We start from the raw sequence: 18,745 nt of genomic DNA, 5'->3' as shown, positions 1-18,745 counted from the left end.
GATTACGACATTTAGCTCCTCGGGCCTCACTTTGACGCCACCTTCAAGCCGCTCCTGGAGTCCAACTTTCATCGTTTAGCAAAGAATTTGTGCGTTCGATTTGCTGTGGCTCACACACGTTTGCCTGCTTCTTCGGAATCGCATGCAAGACCTCGAGCTGGTAAGGCAGCAACGACTTGCATGATCTTGGTCTGACTCCGACTCCTCTCTCTACAGACTACCGGAACGTTGTAAAGTTCCTGCAACTGTTCCACGGTAGTCGCAATCTCGTTTTAGCCTAGTCCGTCTCGTTCAATCACGTGATCGAGATCCATGGCCGACCCCAAATGGAAGAAACGTCTCATTCCTGTACTACCTAAGGCCGTGTCTGCTCTTGCAGGCATCATTACAGGAAATCTGATGGACGAGCTATTTTCAAAGGAAGTCCTTACTTCTAGCATTTATGATGAAATGATTAAAAGGATTGATTCTGATGACGTTGATAAGAGCAAGAGTGCTCGAACTTTATTCCAATTTCTGAGGCGTCGCGCTTCTCCATCGTTTGACGACTTCTGCTCCACGTTAACAAAAATTGAAGGAGGAGATACACTTTTGAAGCTTCTGGCTTCCTCTTGCGGTCATAATACGGAGGAGAAATTGGGTAGCTGCGGTGAGCCTCAATCAGTCATTGCTACTTCAACTGAGGGTGCTAGAAGAATTTTTAGACCGAAGAAATCCAAACGTGGTCGAAAATCGACATATTGTCTTCATAAGAGACATGTCCGCGAAGGTGTCAGTAGATATGCTAGACTGAAGAGATTGTATAGAGTTGGAACTTCAAGAGAAGTCATTCGAACTGGCGCTGCTTCAGTCAATAGAGTCTTTGTACACGTTCACAAAGCCTTCAAGGAAGAGTTCCAGCCCTACCGGAGCAGTGTTGAGCGCTTCATTCGTGATGTGACCGAAGCTAGGGTTAAATTTCGGTTTCTTAAGCGCCTGCCGGTTAGAATGTCAGGAAAACCTAGAAGGAGACAGAAAGTGAGGAAAGGGGAGCGCCGTATTGAAATTCCACTGCAATGCGTCTTAAGAATATATCTACCTAATACAAACAAGAAAGGCTTTTTGAAGGAAAAGAAACGTCTCCTTCGTGCGATTCCTAGCCTCTTAGGCCATAAAAAGATTGAAATTCATCCTGGCAGCTGTGACGTGTATCTTACTCTCAGAGGTATAGATTTACTACGATTTGTTTCTGATCTTCAAAATTCGCGGGTTTTAATTGCATTTATTCAACTTGATACTGACACTGAAATTCAGTTTGGCAAACTCCAATCGATCAAAGTAACTCGTCTCTTCAAGCTGTCGCCATTATTACAGCCAGTAGCCGAGGCTTTCTCAACAATTAAGCAATTAAACAAAACAACAGAGAAAGATAGAGAAGCGTTTTCTCGAAGTTATCGTCTTTCAGCGGCGTACTATTCTCTTGATGAAGCTGATGATTGTCTAAAATGTGAACAGCGTCTTAACGTGGTGCAAACTACTTTAGAAGGTGCGATGAAAATTTGTTGTTTTATACGTACTTCTGCATGCTTTGCTTGTAGAGACCGCAAGGGTGCAGTGCAAGCCAAGTTTCGCTTCTCTGGAAGTAAGCAAAGAATTTTTTTTTCTGTTGCAAGAAAACTGTTGACAACTCTGTTCCGTTTTAGACTGAACAATGTCTGAGGAAAAAATTAGCGATTTGGGTAGAGCTTTATCTATCCACTAGAAGGCACTTACATTCGTATTCTTTCATATTTTAGTCTGAGAGTATCTGTAACGGTCTTCGGAGAAGTGAAGCCGTGGAGCGTGAGCTGTTCTCTACTATTCGGACAGTTGATAAGGTATTCCAAGTTTCTCGCTTTATCGAGTGTCAGAATCTACTTTTTTTTGAATGACTAATATTAATTGAGTGTCTGTCTTTATCTAGATGTATGACACTCTTCATAAACTCGCACAGAGCAGGCAAAAGAAGTCTCCTTCCCAGTCAGAAGCCAATTTTTCACCTTCATCTCTGCATGATGATGGCGAAGAAGAAGAAGAAGAAGAAGGTATTTATAGTGTGGTTTGACTGGAACATTGCTCTTATTAAAAGTCTTACGCACTTGCAGCTTTTCTATCACCTCGGCATGGGCACGTGGCGGCCTTGATTGAGAACAGAATGCTCCTTTGGGGAGGAATGGCCAGACTAAGATCAGGAAAAGACGAATTGTGCTCAAACAAATCAATCATGTCTTTCAACCTTTGCATGAACAAGTGGTCAAAACTAATCTCGACATGGGATAACCTATCTGACGTACCGGTTCCATCGACGGGAGCAAGCGTTGCTGTCGTTAACGATCGATACGTATATCACTACGGCGGCATGTATTCTTTCTCCGACGATTCAGTCTTTTGCGATGATCTTCACAGATTGGACGTGTTTACGCTGAAGTGGAAGAAAATTGCTCTCGTTTCCGGAAGCGCTTTTCCGACCGGAAGAGCGGCATGTGGAATGTGCGCACTGGGAAGCAAGGAAGACCGACACCTTGTCATGACAAGTGGATGGGGAACGAGTGGCGTTTCTCAAGTTTCGAGCTTGGAATGGAGTTCCCCTCAATCTTCCAATTGGTTGTGGAACAACGAACTGTGGCTCTTTTCCGTAAATAAGGGTAAGCGCAGTGATGTATCCAATATACAATCGTAAATGTTTTGAGTTTAGCTATTTGGATCCCTGTTGCGTGCATAGGAAAAAGTCCGTCTCCTCGATCGGCATTTTCATTTACTGCAATTGATGACGACCGCGCGCTACTCGTTGGTGGTGCTGATGAGAGAGGAGTGCTTGGAGATGCTTTTGTTTTTAAACTAAGTTTGAGGGTATTTGTTTAGTTAAAACAGTGGAATATCTTAAATAATAGCGTTTTCGCCGCGTAGGAATGGAGTGAAATCTTGTTTAAAGGCCCGGCTTCTCTACGACATCGAATGTTTCATTCAACTGTTGTTTGTAACATTCCTTGCGTAGGACCGACTGCTTTTGTTCTGTGGGGACGTGGAAAGGACGGGAATTGTATTTCTTCTGGACACAGGATCGCTTTAGACACTTTTGAATGCACTAAAGTAAGGGCACTAGAGAATTGTAAAGATCAACTGACTTCGGTTGCGTATATCTTCTTTGGCTAGGTCCTAACACGTAATGAAGCCGTTCCAACACGAGAGCAAACAACGTGCTGCTTTTTCACAAAGAGCGAAGTGTTTTTCTTTCGATTTGGTGGACTGTCTACAGTGGGCAGTTTCCAGCTGGACTCAGATTCTCCGTTTGACATTTTAAGGATGGGTAAACATCTACGGATCTCTTTAGCTAATATCTTCAGCCTAACACCGCGATTCTGTACTGTCCGTAGATTTAAACAATTTTACAGAAGAACTAGTTTCTCACGATTCTAAACGGCCTATCTGTCGATTTGTTCCCGCCATTGTCTCTTCGGCTTACAAAGATCTTCCAGGTACTTTAGCATTGCTTATCACATGTGCACAGCCTGAGTTGGCTTTGCTTATAGATCAGCTATCTCCTCGTGACGTCAATCGTGTCTCTGCGCTCCTCGGTTCTTGCTGGACCGAAGTCGCTCGTGCCGTCTTTCCTATATTTTCTGAAGAAGAAATGCGCATAATCGAAACCGGTTTTCCAACAGATCCCGGGCTCCATTTTCTTTTCGCTTGGCTTGCTAACAATCGCGAAGCTACACGACAAGCCTTGTGTCGTGCTCTGTTTGAAGCAGACCTAAGCTGGTGCGTCGCGGAAATTTTTCCTGACATTTATTCTGCTATGACTAAAGTAAGACTCTATCCTCGTATTTTGCCTTTCAATAATTAAACTCAAATTGCAATTGTATGCGCACAGATGATTCCTCTGGATTTTCTGCCTCGTTTTCAGCGGAACGAACTCGTCTACGATGAAGATGATGATTTCATCGACGAAGGATGGTTCGGCAACGTATTCAAAGCAAAACTGACAGAAACAGGGAAAGAAGATTATGTTGCTGTCAAAGTCTTTCCGATCTTTCATCGACGTGAATCGTAAGTAAAGCTCGAACTGCCCACTTTTTTATCCGATTGTATTTCGTGCAGAGAGGACAAGATGTTCGAAAATGAAGCAGCTGTGCTATCGTGCATCGAGCCCCATCCTCACGTTTTACGTTTGATTGGAGTTTGCACGAGTCCTAGGCATTTCGCCGTCGTAACGGAGTTTGTTAGCGGCGGGAACCTACATAGCCTTCTGATATCAGGCGATGAAGCGATACGAAGGTCGGGCACGCGGATTGGTATTTCCCGGCAGATTGCTTTAGGAATGGCTCATCTTCACTACAACTACCCTCCGGTCATTCACCTCGACTTAAATCCGAGAAATATTTTAGTTGAAAGGGTTGGAGGAGCGTTCGTTTGCAAAGTCAGGCATTTGTTTATTAAGCAAAAAGCTTGCGCGTTTTATCTTTAGAATATTTTTCACTTAGGTGGCCGATTTTGGCCTTTCAAAAGTGAATGACGGCACCTCTTTTGACATGTCGCCCTGCGGCTCTCTTTTATACGTTGCTCCTGAGCGGTACCGCAAAGATTTTTACGGTTCTGGGAGAAAGCAGCAGACGCTCCAAAAAGCGAGGAAGGCCGACGTTTATAGCTACGGAGTTGTTGTGGGGGTTATTTTTGAATATTTTCGTCCTGATGAAGACTCGTTCTCTAGTTGGCTACAGGTAAGTGTATGATTTTGATTTATTGGTTATTGATCTTTTTGCTGAGCAGAGTAAAAAACGACGTGCTGAGGCTCCGAAGTTGTCCTATCATCTTTTAAATAGCTGCGTTGAAACTCGTCTGGAAGATCGCCCAACTTTTCGAACTGTGATACTGATATTCAAACGTTACGCGTTAGAGCGTGAATAGTTGCTTTCTGATCCTGCTAGCGGTATATCTTTACGCATTCATTCTCTTAGCTTAGTTTAGGGGATTTTTCAACTGTGCTTTTCTACATACTTCATCTTTTTAGAAATTAGTTTAATTCGTTGCACTTGTAGATTGGAAGTTTTTAGTCTGTGTGGATCTGGACGAAATGTGCGATTATACAATGACGATGATGCAGTCACGTGATGATGGAGACCTGGAGTCTTTCTCGTCTAATAAAAGGGTCTGGCCACGGATACTGACTCCCGAACCGCTTATCCTCTCCAAGTCATGTCATCCACGCGTCCGTCATCTCGAGTGGGACACGTCGCCGCCGTAATCAACGACGAAATGCTTCTGTGGGGAGGCGTAGCAGTGAAAGAAGCGACGGAAGACCAGTACGTCTGCCCTCCCGATCAGATCGAGTGCTTCAATCTATCGACAAGTGAATGAAATCAACGCCGAGCGACGTCGAGCCGCCCATCCGACCTTCCTCGCCCCTGTCTCAACGCGCGAATCGCCGTCGTCCGAAATCGCGACATTTATCAATTCGGCGGCGACCACCCCGCCTCGAACGGCAGGCACGTCTATGGAAACGACGTTCACAAATTGGATGGATTTACACTCGAATGGCAACGAATATCTCCCAATGGCCTATCGACGGCCACGCCCACAGGGCGAACGGAGCACGGACTGTGCGTGTTAGGGAGGAGAGGCGACGAACATCTCGTCGCGATGGGCGGTGGAGGGACGAAGATCGTTTCGCCGACGACCGAGGGATCGCTATGGGTTGCTCATCCAGTCGATCCCGATGTGGGATACAACAACGAAGTTTGGTCGTTTTCCCTACGAGCGAGTGAGTGACTTGAAATATATAATTTATTTCTTTATTTTTATATACAAACATTATACGTATATATTGTACTATATTATGTATTGAAGGAGAGTGGATTCCGGCTCAATGCGCCGGGAGACAGCCGTGTCCTCGACACGGACATTCCTTCACTAGAGTCGATACTAATCGAGCAATTCTCATTGGTGGCGCTGGTCCTGAGGACGAGTTGAACGACGCTTTTCTGTTTGTCTTCAGCTCACTGGTAATTTAATAATTAATTAATTTAATAATTTAATTGTTTGCGTAGGAGTGGATTGAAATGAAATTGGGCGATTGTCTCGTTCCTCGATTTCTCCACTCGACGGTTGTTGTCGATATCGCCACGTTGGGGCCAGTCGCTTTTGTCTTGTGGGGGCGTGGCGAAGACGACATGCCTCCTCCGTCTCTGGCTCAAATTATTTTGATTGATTCTCAAAAGTGCAACAACGTAAATTTAATAATAGAATTTATATGAGATTGCGCGACGATGACGTTTATTCGACAGGTTTCGGTACCAGATGAGGTTATTCCAACAGGGTTCCAATCAGTCTGCTCTGTTGTTAGAAGAGGTCTTCATTTCTTCCTGCGATATGGAGGATCAGACGTCTCATGAATCATACGATGACAAACCAGAAGCGCTATTAGATATTCTGAAATATGGTAGATGTTTTTCAATATCGTCGTTCCAACTGAGTTTCACTGCGTGTATAGATTTTAAAAATTCTGGCGAGAAACTTCTTCGTCACGATATGAGAGAACCAATCGGACAAGACATTTCAAAATTCGATACGAATGCGAAGAAAATGACCGAGGTCTTTTATTTATTTATTTATTAGTGCAACGGATAATTAGAATATTTTTTGAATCTTATTTTTTAGAAAGTACTTTGTGATCCGTCTTCTCAAATCGAGCGACAGGATCCTGTCTATGACGAGAAGGATGATTTCGTGGGAGAAGGAGCCTGCGGCGAGGTTTTCAAAGCGACCTTGAAGAAAGACGGAGAGGAGAAGACCGTTGCCGTTCTACGGGCTGAGTGATCATACCATACTGTTGTGATTTCGAGACTGTCACCTGAGCTATTTATTGTCTCTGTACATGTCATATGAGAACATTGTACAATGCTAGCAAGGCTCTTTTTCTACGCAGGATTTTTCTTTTTTCAGACAAAATTTTATTTTTTCTGAGTAAGCCCTTATTAATTAAAATGCGCAGGCTCTGACTGTAACCGGATATAAACACGTGACCATTAGTACAGAAAACGCAGCCTTCTACAAACTGCATGGTAAGCATCGAAACCGTCTACGATGCATGCTTTCTTTAGACGTTCGCGCTTGATCTCAGGACGTACAGTGTGTTGATCGGCACAGAGACGAAACGCCGGTTTCCCGTCGTTGCTAGGAGAACGGAATGACGTTTAGCGTTCGACGCGTCGCCTCCGAAGCATTCTTTCGACGCCTTCTTCCCGACGATACTCCTCAACGGATCCGGGGCCCCCTTCATGTGTCAACCATGGAGATGCATCTGCATCCGCTCCCTGGTCAGCAATCCCGCTTCCATCGCTCTCCTATAACATTCATGACCTTTTCTTTTGGCTACCTTAAATCTGCTCGACTACGATTCCTTTGGGGGCCTCGATCCGTTCGCGTGCATGGGTTTACGCACTGCTTTTATTTATTTGAAATAATCATATTGCTCATGCAAAAAAAGAAATACAGCACTGCATTGACCTTCGACTTATAGGGAGACTTCCGTGCTCTATATATCGGTGTCCTCAATAGGTCATGGCGTGTTTTTGCCGTTGGACCGTTCTAGAGAACGCTTTGACGAATTGAAGCACCATTGCTATTGATCAGCTTTTATGCACGGAAAAATTCAAAGACGCCATACGCACAGAAAGACTACTAGCGGGCTTCTACGACGACAAGACAAGCTCTCCTGTTTCATTCCATGGCGAAAAGATCCGAAAATGTCCTTGTCATGCTGCAGACCTTGTTCTTCGAAGGGCTCCCCCCTCCCCAAATGATAAGCCTCCCCCAACGTCTCTCGAGGACGGTCTGGCCCTCAATTACAACTGTGGCGTAAGGTGGCAGAAAATGACCTGACGTCATTGTCACAGGGGAGAAACAGCGACTCGTATTTATACAGCACGACTTCACTCGCGTTTTGCAGCGCACAAAGAAAACATACATTTTTGAATCGATTAATCATGCAATCACCCAAGTTTTTCGACGCTTCACCCCTTTCGCGGACACTTGCACAAGGGAGGGTCCAATTCGGAAACACAGGTCGTCTCGTTGATCGGTTCCAAACTGCAGCAAAGGCTACAAGCCGGCACTTCAATGGCGCGGCACTTCTCATCAGAACCGTGGCAGCACGTCGTATCGTCCGCCCTACAGCAGACACATATCGGCTCAATACTTATAAGAGGAGCGCAATGGAATTTGCGTTGGCTGCAGCAACTGGAGCAGGAGGAATTTGCTTCAATGCAGGGCCGATCGGTGTTGCAGCACGAGACTCCCGCAGGCGTGCATTTGGTCTCATCTTTGTTCTCTTGGATACAGGCGCCGCCGCAGAGGGCAGTCAGCGAGACGAAGAGAATGAACTTGTGCATTTCTCTTGGAGGTTTCGTTTATTTCAACTGCATCCGGCCGCCCGAGATTGCGTTTTGGAAGCGTCGAAAAGGGAAGGGTTGGTGTGAATTTCACAGCTATAGCCAGCTGGCACGAAAGCATGTAATATCTGCGTGCATTTAGATGAGTTTCTGCAAGTCTACGGAACGCTAGATGAAATCTGTGAAGTAAGTGTACCACTCACACATTCATTGTTTTTATTTTATAAAGCATGGAGCCTAGGCTCTCGGTCCGCCGCGCGCTCTCAGGCTCACTCCGAGCGCGCGGCGATGGAAAAACTATTGGAGTTTAGACTAGTACAGTATGTACTACATCATGGAAAAATGTACACGGTATGTCAATCTTTCCTCGTTAGATCACGTGCTCGTAGAAATAATATGTCCCGTCAATTCCAGCCTCCAGGGGTCTGAAAATCGATTCTGCGACGCTCCGCTCTGAGTTTCGATGCATCGAGTGACCTTCTCGATGCTCTTTGGCGTCTTCGAAGCTCCGCAAGCGCATGCAGTTCCGAGGCCCTCCTTCGAACGCTAAGGACAGATCTATATCGCGTCAGAGACAGCGTTTTCTCGTCGATTTTGTAAGTTCCGCTCCACAAACGGTGCTATTCGATAAAAAAGAGCCCAAAAGAACCCAAAAAAAGTCGCACACGGGCCCAAATTTTCGAACGACATTTTCCCCTCCCTTTGTTACGAGGAGTCTATGACATTTTTTGGGAAAGTAAGTGTTTTTGGTCTCTTTGGCTCTCCTTAATTTTTTTATATGTATCGACAGAAATTGTTGTCGGTTGGATCCCGTAGCGTCAAATCAACCACAAATAATAAGATGTGTGACTGTATGCCTCCTTTGGTATGAGGCAATAACGGCCAACGCCTCAGGCCTTGGGCATAAGCATTCTGGAGGCTTTTATCCTTATTGGCAGTCTCTGTAAGAGAATGACGTCTACATGAAAACGTGCCTGGGTCTCTGACAGGCTTACCTCACATGTGGGGCTGCAGTCTCCGCAGTCGCCTCTGATTTTAAAAATCCTGACTGATAAAAAGAGAGACTCACTTTTTCTGTTCCCCTTACGGGTCTTGACCAATTACTTTTTAGCGAGTACTGTATTCTATCAAAAGTTTTTCTGACCATGATGTTTTAGATGGATGCTGTGAGACCTCTGTATGCTTTCAGGACACTTCAGCAACAATAAGTGTGTCAACGTTTGTGACCGATGTCAAGTCAGGTATTTAATTTTGCGGTAATGAACTTACCGTCTCCTTTTTTCCTTTGGCTGTGTTGCTTTGCCTGCTCTCTTGATCGATCTTTCCAGCGCACTACACAGGGAGCGGTTTAAACCCACTAATGGTACACAAGGGTGATCGAAACTGCTCCGTGCAACACTAAAAAAGCGAGTGTGCAAGTCTAATTATTTAACTGGAAGTTGAGACGTTTGCTACTTGAACAAGGGCGAATAATCGTCAAGGATCGCTATATCTAAGGTTCAGCTTTACGAATGTTCCTCTCGGTAATTTTAATGGTTTCTCCGTAGGTATATGTCCTGGGCATGACATCATAAACTGCTCCGGGGTCCTGGGCACGACCCCGCGAACAAAAACTGCCCGCGCATGAAGAGGGAGAGGGCTATTGTTTTTTTATTTTTATTGAAAATAAAATGTCTATACTCTACCCTATTCTCCATGACGGCGGCAACACACGCGGGTGTCACCCCGCCGGTGCCCTAACTAACTAACCTAACCTACCTAACCTATCTATTCTTCTACCCTAATCTGAAGTACGCCTACTACTTGAGCTACGTTCCTAGCGCTCTTTGAGGAGACAAGACGTGTAAATCATGTTGTGCGCCTATCTACTGCGCCTGCTTAGCTCTAAGCGTCTTCCAGTTTCTGGTCAATCTCATGCAGTACAAGATATACAAAAACGATAAGTTTCACTTCCCTGGCCTTGTCTGGTCAACGGACTAGGCGTAGAATTTTGCCTGAGCAAAGCCCTCTTGTCCTCTTGTCGTCGTCTGCTTCTTGCTTGAACGTCGTGGCCTATAGAAGGAGAAAGAGCTTGTGACAAAGCCAAGATCACGGACGCCAAGTGGGAAATAGGGCGCAGAATGAACAAATAAACTACAAGGAGCTAAAAAGACTGCAATTTTAGCCTTGTGTGAAAAACTGTCGGAAACAGATAAGAATTACATTTGGTAGTACCTAAAATAGCGCTTTCGATTTTTATGTTTCTGAAAAAAAAGGCGGAGAAAGAACTTGAAGCGGACCCAATGAATCCACTTCTTTTAGGTAAAAAGAGAAGTAGGCGACTTGCAAGAACAGATTCATAAAAATTGGCCAACCAAAAGAGATCCTAGACTGCATATAGAAGAATTAACGAGCCCAGAGCCTCTAAAATTAAGAGAGCTCAAGAATAATCGACGTCAGCAAGTGGCGGATCCACCAAAAGAACTGCGTCGAAGACGCCAGTAGAGGAAAAACGCCGCTCGAAGCTTGTGGCAAGATATGTCTTTTGTTTGGGCGCATATATGGCTTTCATGTACGATCTGTACCGGTAAATCTTTCGTCGTCTTCTTTTTCGTCTAGTCACTGCGAGAAATCGAGCAATCGGAGAGCATGACTACACGTAAAAAAAGAGAACGTCTAGCTGACGCCTCCAAGGGGACCCCGCGCCTTTCGAAGAAGACTCACGTCGAAAGACAAGCACGCAGCCTTCCAGAGAATCGTCTTGAGCAGGAAATAGCCAAAAAAAACGGAGAAACGACATAAAAAAAAGCTTGCTAGCAAAAGCTTTCTTCTTGGAGCGCGCGCTAGCACCAATTGCGCCTGTCCCCCCTGGCCGGCCCCAACCCGGGGCCCTGGTTAGGGCCCCAACCAAGTACACTGTGCACCATAAAAATGCTACATTACAATAAAATCACATTTTCAGAACTACTGTATAGTAAAACTAATAACGGTTCAAAACAAACAAAACATCGACCTATCAGAACTTTTTCCACGGTGCAGTCAGTATGTATAAAGTAAATAACGTAGTAAGCACCAGCACTGGCGGCTTCAAGTCAGTGGGAGTCATGCAGGATAAGGTGATAAAATATGCTCTAATTATATCGTGTATGGGCGCTCCTTACCATATAGGCAATAGCACATACTGTATAAACTCGGGAGAAGAATTTCTAATCAGTGTGAAACTAAAAGACTGATTAATTAAAGCAAGTCTTCAATCACAGATAGATTTTACCAGAAAGTACTTCGGCCACTTCGGTCGAGTAGCCGAAGCGCATCATTGCATCAATAAGTTGCCCGCGTGTAGCTCTGCTGCCGAACTTCATAGCCCACGCTTCCAGCATTTCTAGCGCACGCTCGCGATCGTTTTCCTTCTCTCCAAAAGCGTGAATTTCATAGTGTTTGAAAGGTTCCGGTCCCAATACTCTTCCTATTTGTTTCCAGATAGGTTGAATGCGCTCAGCGACTTCGAATCTTTCGCGCGAAGTCACCGGCGAATCAAGGTAGTCGCTATCTGCAAAGCACATTGTGACTGATAACTAAAGCATTTGACAAAGTTGCACACCTTCGTCTTGTTGCTGTGAAGCAGCAGCTAAAAGAAAAATCTTTTAGTTAAAACCACAAAAGGCGCGATGTAAAAGCTTATCGTGGTATAAATAATTTTATTACGTGTTGTTGCACTGTAGGTAATCTGCAAAAACACACCTGAATCCGCGCTAGTCGAGATACTGTCCAAAGCATCTGTAGCGGAGTCGGTACGCGTAGCTAATGTCAAGCGAGTGAGTTGCCCTGCAAAATGTTCATAAATGAAGATTTTATGATAACAGCAGAATGGTACTTGTTGCTAGAACAGACGGAGTACTGGCTTCAACAAAGTTGAAATCTGCTTTAGCAGCTTGTTTCTAAAAGAAGCCAACTAAATCTCTTCTTAGAACGTGTGTTCACTTACCTCGTCAGCAGAAAGTTCGAGCGATCCACAATCATACAAAATCATATGCAAATACAACAGGCCTGACGCTCGAGCGCATTCCGCGAAAATGTTCGTCGAGGCTGCGAGGTTTTCACCCCAACGAGTAATCAATTCCTCCGAAGTTTTGCACAGATACCTGTCAACTGTCGAAAATCCCGGCAAACGTTCAGCCAATGCCGATCTCCCCTTGGTATCCTTATCAAGACATTTGCAGATGATGCAGCGAGCTTTGTAAGGAACAAAAGTAAAATGATCGTCCGGAAGAGCAAGGAGATCTTTCAAAGTGTCTTCAATTCCTTTATGGTACACTTTCGCGTTCAAATACTTCGACATTTTTATCGTCTCTTCAACAGTCTGCGATTTGTGCGCAAGAGGGAAGTCCTTGAGACCCTCTAGTTCAGTGCGGCTTATGTACCAAAAAGTTCGAGTCGTTCCTGGACTCTTTACTAGAAGAACTTTTATTCCTACGTCCATTAAATCGCGTAGGTGTTTCATACATTGCTTCTCGGAATGCTCGGGACCACGAACAATGAAATCGATCGCTTTTTCGCGATCCTGAAATACGATCATTCCTTCAACAGAATAAGAGTCAATCGTTCTTTTGATCAAAAGACCACCTTGCCAAACGCTGGGCTCTGACGGACGAAGCATGGAGCGTTCCGTACGCTGCTTTGAATAAATGGCATGGTTCCTGGAGTTATTATATCGGTTATTTCTTCGCTCATTAGACGGCGCCCAACGTAGATTGTCATTTCAGATTTTTTGCCCCAAGCGTGAGATGGGCGCTGCTCCTCAATTAGTGCAGGAAACTGGTACGTTTCAGTTTGCTCGGGAACTGGATAGCATATTTCCAAACGACGCAGAAGAGAGATCGTATGATCAACATCATCCCACTTCTGTTTGTTGAATATCTCGAGGACACTTTGAATATTGACTTTAGTGGCTGTACCAGATAAAGAGGAATCAAGATGAATTGAAAAATTCTTAGGCGACAAAAGAGGACCAACAACGTTTTGACAGAGCCAAGGAGGATCCAATATAACGGTATCACCGATAACAAGAATCTAAACATACAGTAAATGAATGCATGCAGTAACTGCTTTTTCTCACTTCTCCAATTGCTTGTAAAAATTCAACAAGAAGACTTTGAACCTGTTCTGATAAGCCAGCACAGATGGTTTCCAACATAATGTTCTTAAAAACGGAAGCTTTAGTAAAGCGGACAGAAACCGGCTTGCTCATCTGAATGTGCATATGTAAGAAAATGCTCGTGCCTCAAAATAACCATAAACTTGCCTGGTTGCTATCGAAAATAAACCCGTACCTCCGTAAGACAAAAATGACATTTTCTCGTACGCCCTGAGCAAGCCGATGACTGCTTGACACAATAGACCAAGCAGAACTAGTAAACGTTTTAAACAGTGATGTCTTCGTAAAGCCCAATTGTCGCAAAAGTGGCAATAGAGTCTCTTTTGCCGTTTCAACAATGCTTGGAACTTCGTCTGCAGCCTAAACAAATAATTAAAAGTACATTTTAAATCTTTCTAAATTACTACTTGCTATGTTTACTTCAAGAGCAAGAATTTTCACGTCACTAAGAGTTTGCCGAAGTAAGCTCATTTCGTTTGAGCGTCGCTGACAGCAATTTAAAACAAAAAGAGTACTAGAAAAATTAAACCACTGTCCAAACGTAGCCTGGAGATAGGCGACAAGACTTGTCAAATTTGTTTCGGCCGTTTTCAAAGAAGACTGAGAGAGTTTATCCTTTCTACTGCCAATCACTAAAACATGTCCTTTTCCGGAAAGAGACACGCTGCATTTCACAAATGATGCCCAGTAGTGGCTTGATCTTCTTAGCTCCTTATCGTCTAAAGTAACGTCAACAACTAGAAGGAAGATAGTTGAAGACGTTGAAAAAAAAAGCCCGTGCGTTTTATGAAAGAACGGCTGGCCTGCAAAATCGAAAAATACAAGCTCTCCAACAGATTCAATCTTTGCTGTGGTGACGTCGACGCTGGCTGTACGTTGGTCATCGTCTCCCTCTCCCGAGTCGATGTTTCGCAAAGATTTTATGAGAGTTGTTTTCCCTGCTCTAGCTTCTCCAATAACGCAAACTTTAACTGCGTTCGGCTTAGTTGTGCCTTGCGCGTAAAGCTCTCGGTACCGATATTGGACCTAACAAACTTGTTTGCTTAAAATAACTCGTCAGGAGGAATAGACTAACCCAAAAACCAAATAAAATACGTTGAAGTTCTACAGGGCAAGGCGATTCATGAAGAGGGTAGTCATCCTAAAACAGAAACGACACTCATAATATTGAATTCGTTGTAATTAAACTGCATGCGGTCTCTACCTCATTCCGAAGAGTTGTGAGAACAGGCGAACGCGTGAGAATCATCTTCACAAGATTAACGGCATCCGTTGATATTTCTACAGAAAATTCTGAGTCAGTTCAGGACGGAAAATAAGCTAAATTTATTAAATACTACTTGTGGATGATTTGTGCCGGCGTAGAATGACTCTAAGAATTGATTTGTCCGACTAAGAAATACATATTGTTTTACCGCTATACTCTGAAAGAAGTATTTTCACATCATGATTGATACAAGACTTCATTAGCAATACGCCTATTGAATAATGACCGTTTAAACAAGCATAAAACAGCGAAGTCTTTCCGTTCTAAAAAACGTCAAGTGCATTATCGGTAAAAAACACAATAGCGATAAATACTCAGATACCTTGTCTGCCTTAGGAACATCTGCTCCTGCGTCAATAAGCAATTTTGCAATTTTGGCATTGCCTATTTCACATGCTGCTAGCAAAGGAGTTTTTCCAAGCTGATGTTTAAAACTCATATTAGTCTTGATTAAAACTAAAGCATAAATACCTTCTCTGCTTTATCAGCATCTGCTCCAGCGTTTATCAGTCTTTGAGCAAATTCAACATTACCCTTCTCGCACGCCGTTAGCAAAGGAAATATTCCGTTCTAAATTATATAATAGACCTAACAGTATAATGCTAAAATATCGCAACATACCATGTCTACTTTATCACAGTTTGCACCAGCGTGGATCAGCATTTTCAAAATTTCAACATCCCCCTTCTCACAAGCAACCAGCAAAGGAAAGATTCCAAACTACAGTCGCGACAAATTAAATAAACAAAAATTTCCAAACATCCAATGAATCGCAAACGTACTACATCTGCCTTATCCACATCTGCTCCCGCGTCTATTAGAATTTTAACAATTTCAGCCTCACTCTTTTCACAAGCTACCAACAGAGGAAATTTCCTACAGTAAACATTCAAATTTAGATTAGACGAGTCTTTCAAAAAATATACTCTAATCGATCGTTGGCTTCTTTATTGACATCCAATCCAGCTTCAATCAATGATTTAACAAAGTTTACGTCACTTTTCTGACAAGCGGCCAATACCAATAGAAATCTCTGAAGCAACTATAATTGAATAATCAAGACTTAGTGATAACGATCAAAAAAACGATTTACGATTTTGCACCTTGTTTGCCTTTGCGATATTTACTCCAGCATCAATCAGTAATTTAACACATTCTAGAGCACCCGTTTCGCATGCAGCCAACAAAGGAAATGTTCCAAACTGGACTTCTAAATTACATGCATATTTTAAAACTAGAAGGATTACCTTGTCCGTCTTCGTCACATCCGCTCCAGCATCAATCAATAGTTTAGCAGTTTCAACGTCATTCTTCCTACACGCAGCCAACAAAGGAAATCTCTCATACTAAAGTTAGAACTACATTAAAAACTAGGATTCAGATTAGTAATTTAGGCTAGAAATCTTGTCTGCTTCATTGACCTCCGCTCCAGCATCAATCAGTAATTTTGCAATTTCAACGTCGCCCTTTTTACATGCTGCTAACAGAGGTACGTTGTCAAACTAAAGTTTCAAAGTCACAACAATAAAAGACAATGTATAAGTACATACGTCGCCCCTGTTATTGACATCTGCCCCTGCGTCAATAAGTAATTTTACAATTTTAACGTCACCTTTTAGATAAGCTGCGATCAAATACTGTAAAATGTCAACATAACTGAACGAAAACAAAAGGCATAACAAAATATTTACCTTGTCTGCCGTATTAACATTGGCTCCTGCGTCAATAAGTAATTTTGCAATTTTGTCATTGCCTTTTTCACATGCCGCTAGCAAAGGAGTTTTTCCAACCTAATGTTTTAAACTAATCTTAGTCTTGGTTAAAACTGATGCATGCATACCTTGTCTGCTTTATTAGCATCTGCTCCAGCGTCGAGTAGTAGGCTTGCTGCATTTCTGACGTTACCAAATTCTCTCTTTACCAACCAAGGAAATGTTCCATACTAAAATGTCCAAATTTCATTCAAAGCCAGTGCCACAAAATAGTACGTGACCACATACCACGACTAGCTTATTGACATCTGCTCCTGCGTTTATCAGTCTTTGAGTAAATTCAACATTACCCTTCTCACACGCCGTTAGCAAAGGAAATATTCCGTACTAAATTATAAAACAGACTTAACAGTATAATGCTAAAATATCGCTACATACCATGTCTACTTTATCACAGTTTGCACCAGCGTGGATCAGCATTTTCAAAATTTCAACATCCCCCTTCTCACAAGCAACCAGCAAAGGAAAGATTCCAAACTGAAATTGTGACAAATTAATAAATAAAATTCCAAAACACAATGACTGGCAAACGTACTACATCTGCCTTATCCACATCTGCTCCCGCATTTACTAGAGTTTCAACACTTTCAACGTCACTCATTTCACAAGCTACCAACAGAGGAAATTTCCTACAGTGAACATTCAAATTAAGATTAGACGAGTCTTTCAAAAAATATACTTGAATAGATCGTTGTCTTCTTTATCAACATCTGCTCCAGTTACACGCAGTGTTTTAACAAAGTTTACGTCACTTTTCTGACAAGCAGCCAACACCAAAGGAAATCTCTGAAGCAACTATAATTGAATAATCAAAACTTACTGACACCGATTTTTACGATATACGACTTTGCACCTTGTATGCCGTTGTGATATTCACTCCAGCATCAATCAGTAATTTAACACATTCTACAGCACTCGTTTCGCACGCAGCCAACAAAGGAAATGTTCCAAACTGGTCTTCAATATTATATGCATTTTTTTAAAACTTGAATGACTACCTTGTCCGTTTTTTTGACATCCGCTCCAGCATCAATCAACAGTTTAGCAGTTTCAACGTCATTCTTTCTACACGCAGCCAACAAAGGGAATCTCTCATACTAAAGTTAAAACGTACATTAAAAATTAGGATTCAAATTATTAACTTAGGCTACAAACCTCGTCTGCTCTACTGACCTCCGCTCCGGCATCAATCAGTAACTCAACAATTTTTACGTCAGTCTTCTCACTTTCACAAGCAGCCAACAAAGGAAAGGTTTCATTCTAATAAAAGTTACAATTTCTATTAAAATTGAGGTTTATTAAAAAATTCACAACTAACACCTCGTCTGCTTTCTCGACCTTCGCTCCAGTAAGGATGAGCAGTTTAACAATCTCTATGTCACTTTTCTCACACGCGGCCAACAAAGGAAATCTCCCGTACTTTTTGTAGACTCGACAATTAATTTATGCTTACAAATTAATTTGGCGCTACATACTTGGTCTGCCTCATTGACGTCCGCTCCAACGTCAATCAGCAGTTTAACAATTTCAACGCTATTCTCGCATGCAGCCAGCAAAGGAGATCTTCCAAACTAGAAAACGTCAATTAAAAAATCAAATTTTATAGAATGATTATGGCTACATACCTCGCCTCTTCTCCTAACATTTACTCCGGCGTCAATCAGGAGTTTAACGATTTCTGTGTCTCCATTTTCGCAAGCAGCCATCAGAGAAAATCTCCCAAGCTACATGTTATGAAATCACATTTGAGAAAAAATAGATCTAGTCTTAAAGGCAGTGATTAATGCGTCTGTACTTTGTCTTTCTTATTGACATCAGTTCCACTGGCAACCAGTAGTTTAGAAATTTCTACGGCACTCTTCTCACATGCAATCAACAAAGAAAATTTCCCGCTCTACTTGTACATTATACAATTGAAATAAAGCCCAGAAACGATTGATTTCATACCTCGTCGGCTTTGTTGACATCCGCTTTAGCGTCCATCAGTAGTTTAACGATTTCTACGTCACTTTTCTCACATGCAACCAACAAAGGAAATCTCCCGTCCTACATTTTGCAGTTGAAATAGAAACCCAAATATATTTAGGACTTCATACCTTGTCGGCTTTGTTGGCATCCGCTTCAGCGTCAATCAGTAATTTAACAATTTTTACGTCGCTCTTCTCAC

At 42.8% G+C, this 18,745-nt stretch overlaps 4 protein-coding genes and 2 long non-coding RNA genes across 7 annotated transcripts in view; 3 read left to right on the top strand and 3 right to left on the bottom strand.

Moving 5' to 3' along the window:
* The first annotated feature begins 29 nt into the window (after positions 1-29).
* Positions 30-5,040, top strand: LOC136191276 (uncharacterized). The gene is made up of 16 exons (XM_065979603.1): positions 30-160; positions 217-1,525; positions 1,578-1,621; positions 1,683-1,718; positions 1,776-1,856; positions 1,943-2,063; positions 2,124-2,663; positions 2,714-2,868; positions 2,926-3,108; positions 3,172-3,325; positions 3,393-3,494; positions 3,549-3,823; positions 3,890-4,065; positions 4,117-4,435; positions 4,500-4,736; positions 4,786-5,040. The coding sequence occupies exons 2-16, from the start codon at positions 313-315 to the stop codon at positions 4,921-4,923; spliced, it is 3,774 nt and encodes a 1,257-aa protein (XP_065835675.1). The 5' UTR covers positions 30-160; positions 217-312; the 3' UTR covers positions 4,924-5,040.
* Positions 5,041-5,187: 147 nt separating this feature from the next.
* On the top strand, positions 5,188-6,967 carry LOC136191290 (uncharacterized). 2 transcript variants are annotated; one of them, XR_010670820.1, is made up of 6 exons: positions 5,188-5,776; positions 5,863-6,017; positions 6,063-6,242; positions 6,300-6,454; positions 6,506-6,606; positions 6,673-6,967. XR_010670820.1 is itself a non-coding variant. In XM_065979619.1 (5 exons), the coding sequence occupies exons 1-4, from the start codon at positions 5,656-5,658 to the stop codon at positions 6,405-6,407; spliced, it is 564 nt and encodes a 187-aa protein (XP_065835691.1). In that variant the 5' UTR covers positions 5,188-5,655; the 3' UTR covers positions 6,408-6,454; positions 6,506-6,634. The 2 variants fall into 2 exon arrangements, 1 of the variants encoding a protein (XP_065835691.1); XM_065979619.1 differs by lacking the exon at positions 6,673-6,967 and having other exon boundaries at positions 6,506-6,634.
* A 1,544-nt stretch (positions 6,968-8,511) lies between these two features.
* LOC136191296 (uncharacterized) lies at positions 8,512-10,030 on the top strand. Its single transcript, XR_010670826.1, has 3 exons — positions 8,512-8,756; positions 8,820-9,141; positions 9,196-10,030. It is a non-coding gene; the product is annotated as an uncharacterized lncRNA (long non-coding RNA).
* A 53-nt stretch (positions 10,031-10,083) lies between these two features.
* On the bottom strand, positions 10,084-11,229 carry LOC136191294 (uncharacterized). The gene is made up of 3 exons (XR_010670824.1): positions 11,109-11,229; positions 10,620-11,037; positions 10,084-10,457 (listed from the first exon to the last, which is right to left on the bottom strand). It is a non-coding gene; the product is annotated as an uncharacterized lncRNA (long non-coding RNA).
* A 90-nt stretch (positions 11,230-11,319) lies between these two features.
* Positions 11,320-12,960, bottom strand: LOC136191286 (uncharacterized). Its single transcript, XM_065979615.1, has 6 exons — positions 12,370-12,960; positions 12,259-12,322; positions 12,126-12,209; positions 11,986-12,012; positions 11,656-11,934; positions 11,320-11,605 (listed from the first exon to the last, which is right to left on the bottom strand). Exons 1-6 carry the CDS (start codon positions 12,958-12,960, stop codon positions 11,595-11,597), a joined length of 1,056 nt encoding a protein of 351 aa, XP_065835687.1. The 3' UTR covers positions 11,320-11,594.
* Positions 12,961-12,995: 35 nt separating this feature from the next.
* The window catches only part of LOC136191275 (serine/threonine-protein phosphatase 6 regulatory ankyrin repeat subunit B-like), a gene marked incomplete in the record, with an annotated part of 29,457 nt that continues 23,707 nt past the window's right edge, over positions 12,996-18,745 (bottom strand). The window contains 32 exon segments of the mRNA XM_065979602.1: positions 12,996-13,454; positions 13,501-13,632; positions 13,687-13,899; positions 13,960-14,565; positions 14,615-14,680; positions 14,744-14,820; positions 14,880-14,911; positions 14,963-15,069; positions 15,129-15,227; positions 15,278-15,376; positions 15,428-15,526; positions 15,589-15,682; positions 15,733-15,848; positions 15,910-16,008; positions 16,054-16,154; positions 16,212-16,308; positions 16,357-16,443; positions 16,498-16,596; positions 16,647-16,748; positions 16,807-16,905; positions 16,957-17,055; positions 17,114-17,207; positions 17,258-17,373; positions 17,432-17,530; positions 17,577-17,675; positions 17,734-17,838; positions 17,899-17,997; positions 18,054-18,149; positions 18,204-18,302; positions 18,374-18,472; positions 18,526-18,624; positions 18,675-18,745. Coding sequence (XP_065835674.1) covers positions 12,996-13,454; positions 13,501-13,632; positions 13,687-13,899; positions 13,960-14,565; positions 14,615-14,680; positions 14,744-14,820; positions 14,880-14,911; positions 14,963-15,069; positions 15,129-15,227; positions 15,278-15,376; positions 15,428-15,526; positions 15,589-15,682; positions 15,733-15,848; positions 15,910-16,008; positions 16,054-16,154; positions 16,212-16,308; positions 16,357-16,443; positions 16,498-16,596; positions 16,647-16,748; positions 16,807-16,905; positions 16,957-17,055; positions 17,114-17,207; positions 17,258-17,373; positions 17,432-17,530; positions 17,577-17,675; positions 17,734-17,838; positions 17,899-17,997; positions 18,054-18,149; positions 18,204-18,302; positions 18,374-18,472; positions 18,526-18,624; positions 18,675-18,745 — 4,058 coding nt within the window.

Source organism: Oscarella lobularis, chromosome 9, assembly GCF_947507565.1.
Source record: "Oscarella lobularis chromosome 9, ooOscLobu1.1, whole genome shotgun sequence".
Lineage (NCBI taxonomy): Eukaryota > Metazoa > Porifera > Homoscleromorpha > Homosclerophorida > Oscarellidae > Oscarella > Oscarella lobularis.
The sequence above is the reverse complement of the archived record's forward strand: the minus strand, read 5'-3'. Positions and strand labels throughout refer to the sequence as shown.

Excerpts from the sequence above, each read along its gene's own strand:
- LOC136191276 (XM_065979603.1), top strand. The coding sequence starts at position 313 with ATGGCCGACCCCAAATGGAAGAAACGTCTCATTCCTGTACTACCTAAG. Across the intron at positions 3,824-3,889 it reads TTTATTCTGCTATGACTAAA|ATGATTCCTCTGGATTTTCT; the intron begins GTAAGACTCTAT and ends GTATGCGCACAG. Across the intron at positions 4,066-4,116 it reads ATCTTTCATCGACGTGAATC|AGAGGACAAGATGTTCGAAA; the intron begins GTAAGTAAAGCT and ends TATTTCGTGCAG.
- LOC136191286 (XM_065979615.1), bottom strand. The coding sequence starts at position 12,960 with ATGATCGTATTTCAGGATCGCGAAAAAGCGATCGATTTCATTGTTCGT. Across the intron at positions 12,323-12,369 it reads TCGAACTTTCTGCTGACGAG|AAACAAGCTGCTAAAGCAGA; the intron begins GTAAGTGAACAC and ends GGCTTCTTTTAG. Across the intron at positions 11,935-11,985 it reads TTCACAGCAACAAGACGAAG|ATAGCGACTACCTTGATTCG; the intron begins GTGTGCAACTTT and ends TGTGCTTTGCAG.
- LOC136191290 (XM_065979619.1), top strand. The coding sequence starts at position 5,656 with ATGGGCGGTGGAGGGACGAAGATCGTTTCGCCGACGACCGAGGGATCG. Across the intron at positions 6,018-6,062 it reads TGTTTGTCTTCAGCTCACTG|GAGTGGATTGAAATGAAATT; the intron begins GTAATTTAATAA and ends TTGTTTGCGTAG. Across the intron at positions 6,243-6,299 it reads ATTCTCAAAAGTGCAACAAC|GTTTCGGTACCAGATGAGGT; the intron begins GTAAATTTAATA and ends TTTATTCGACAG.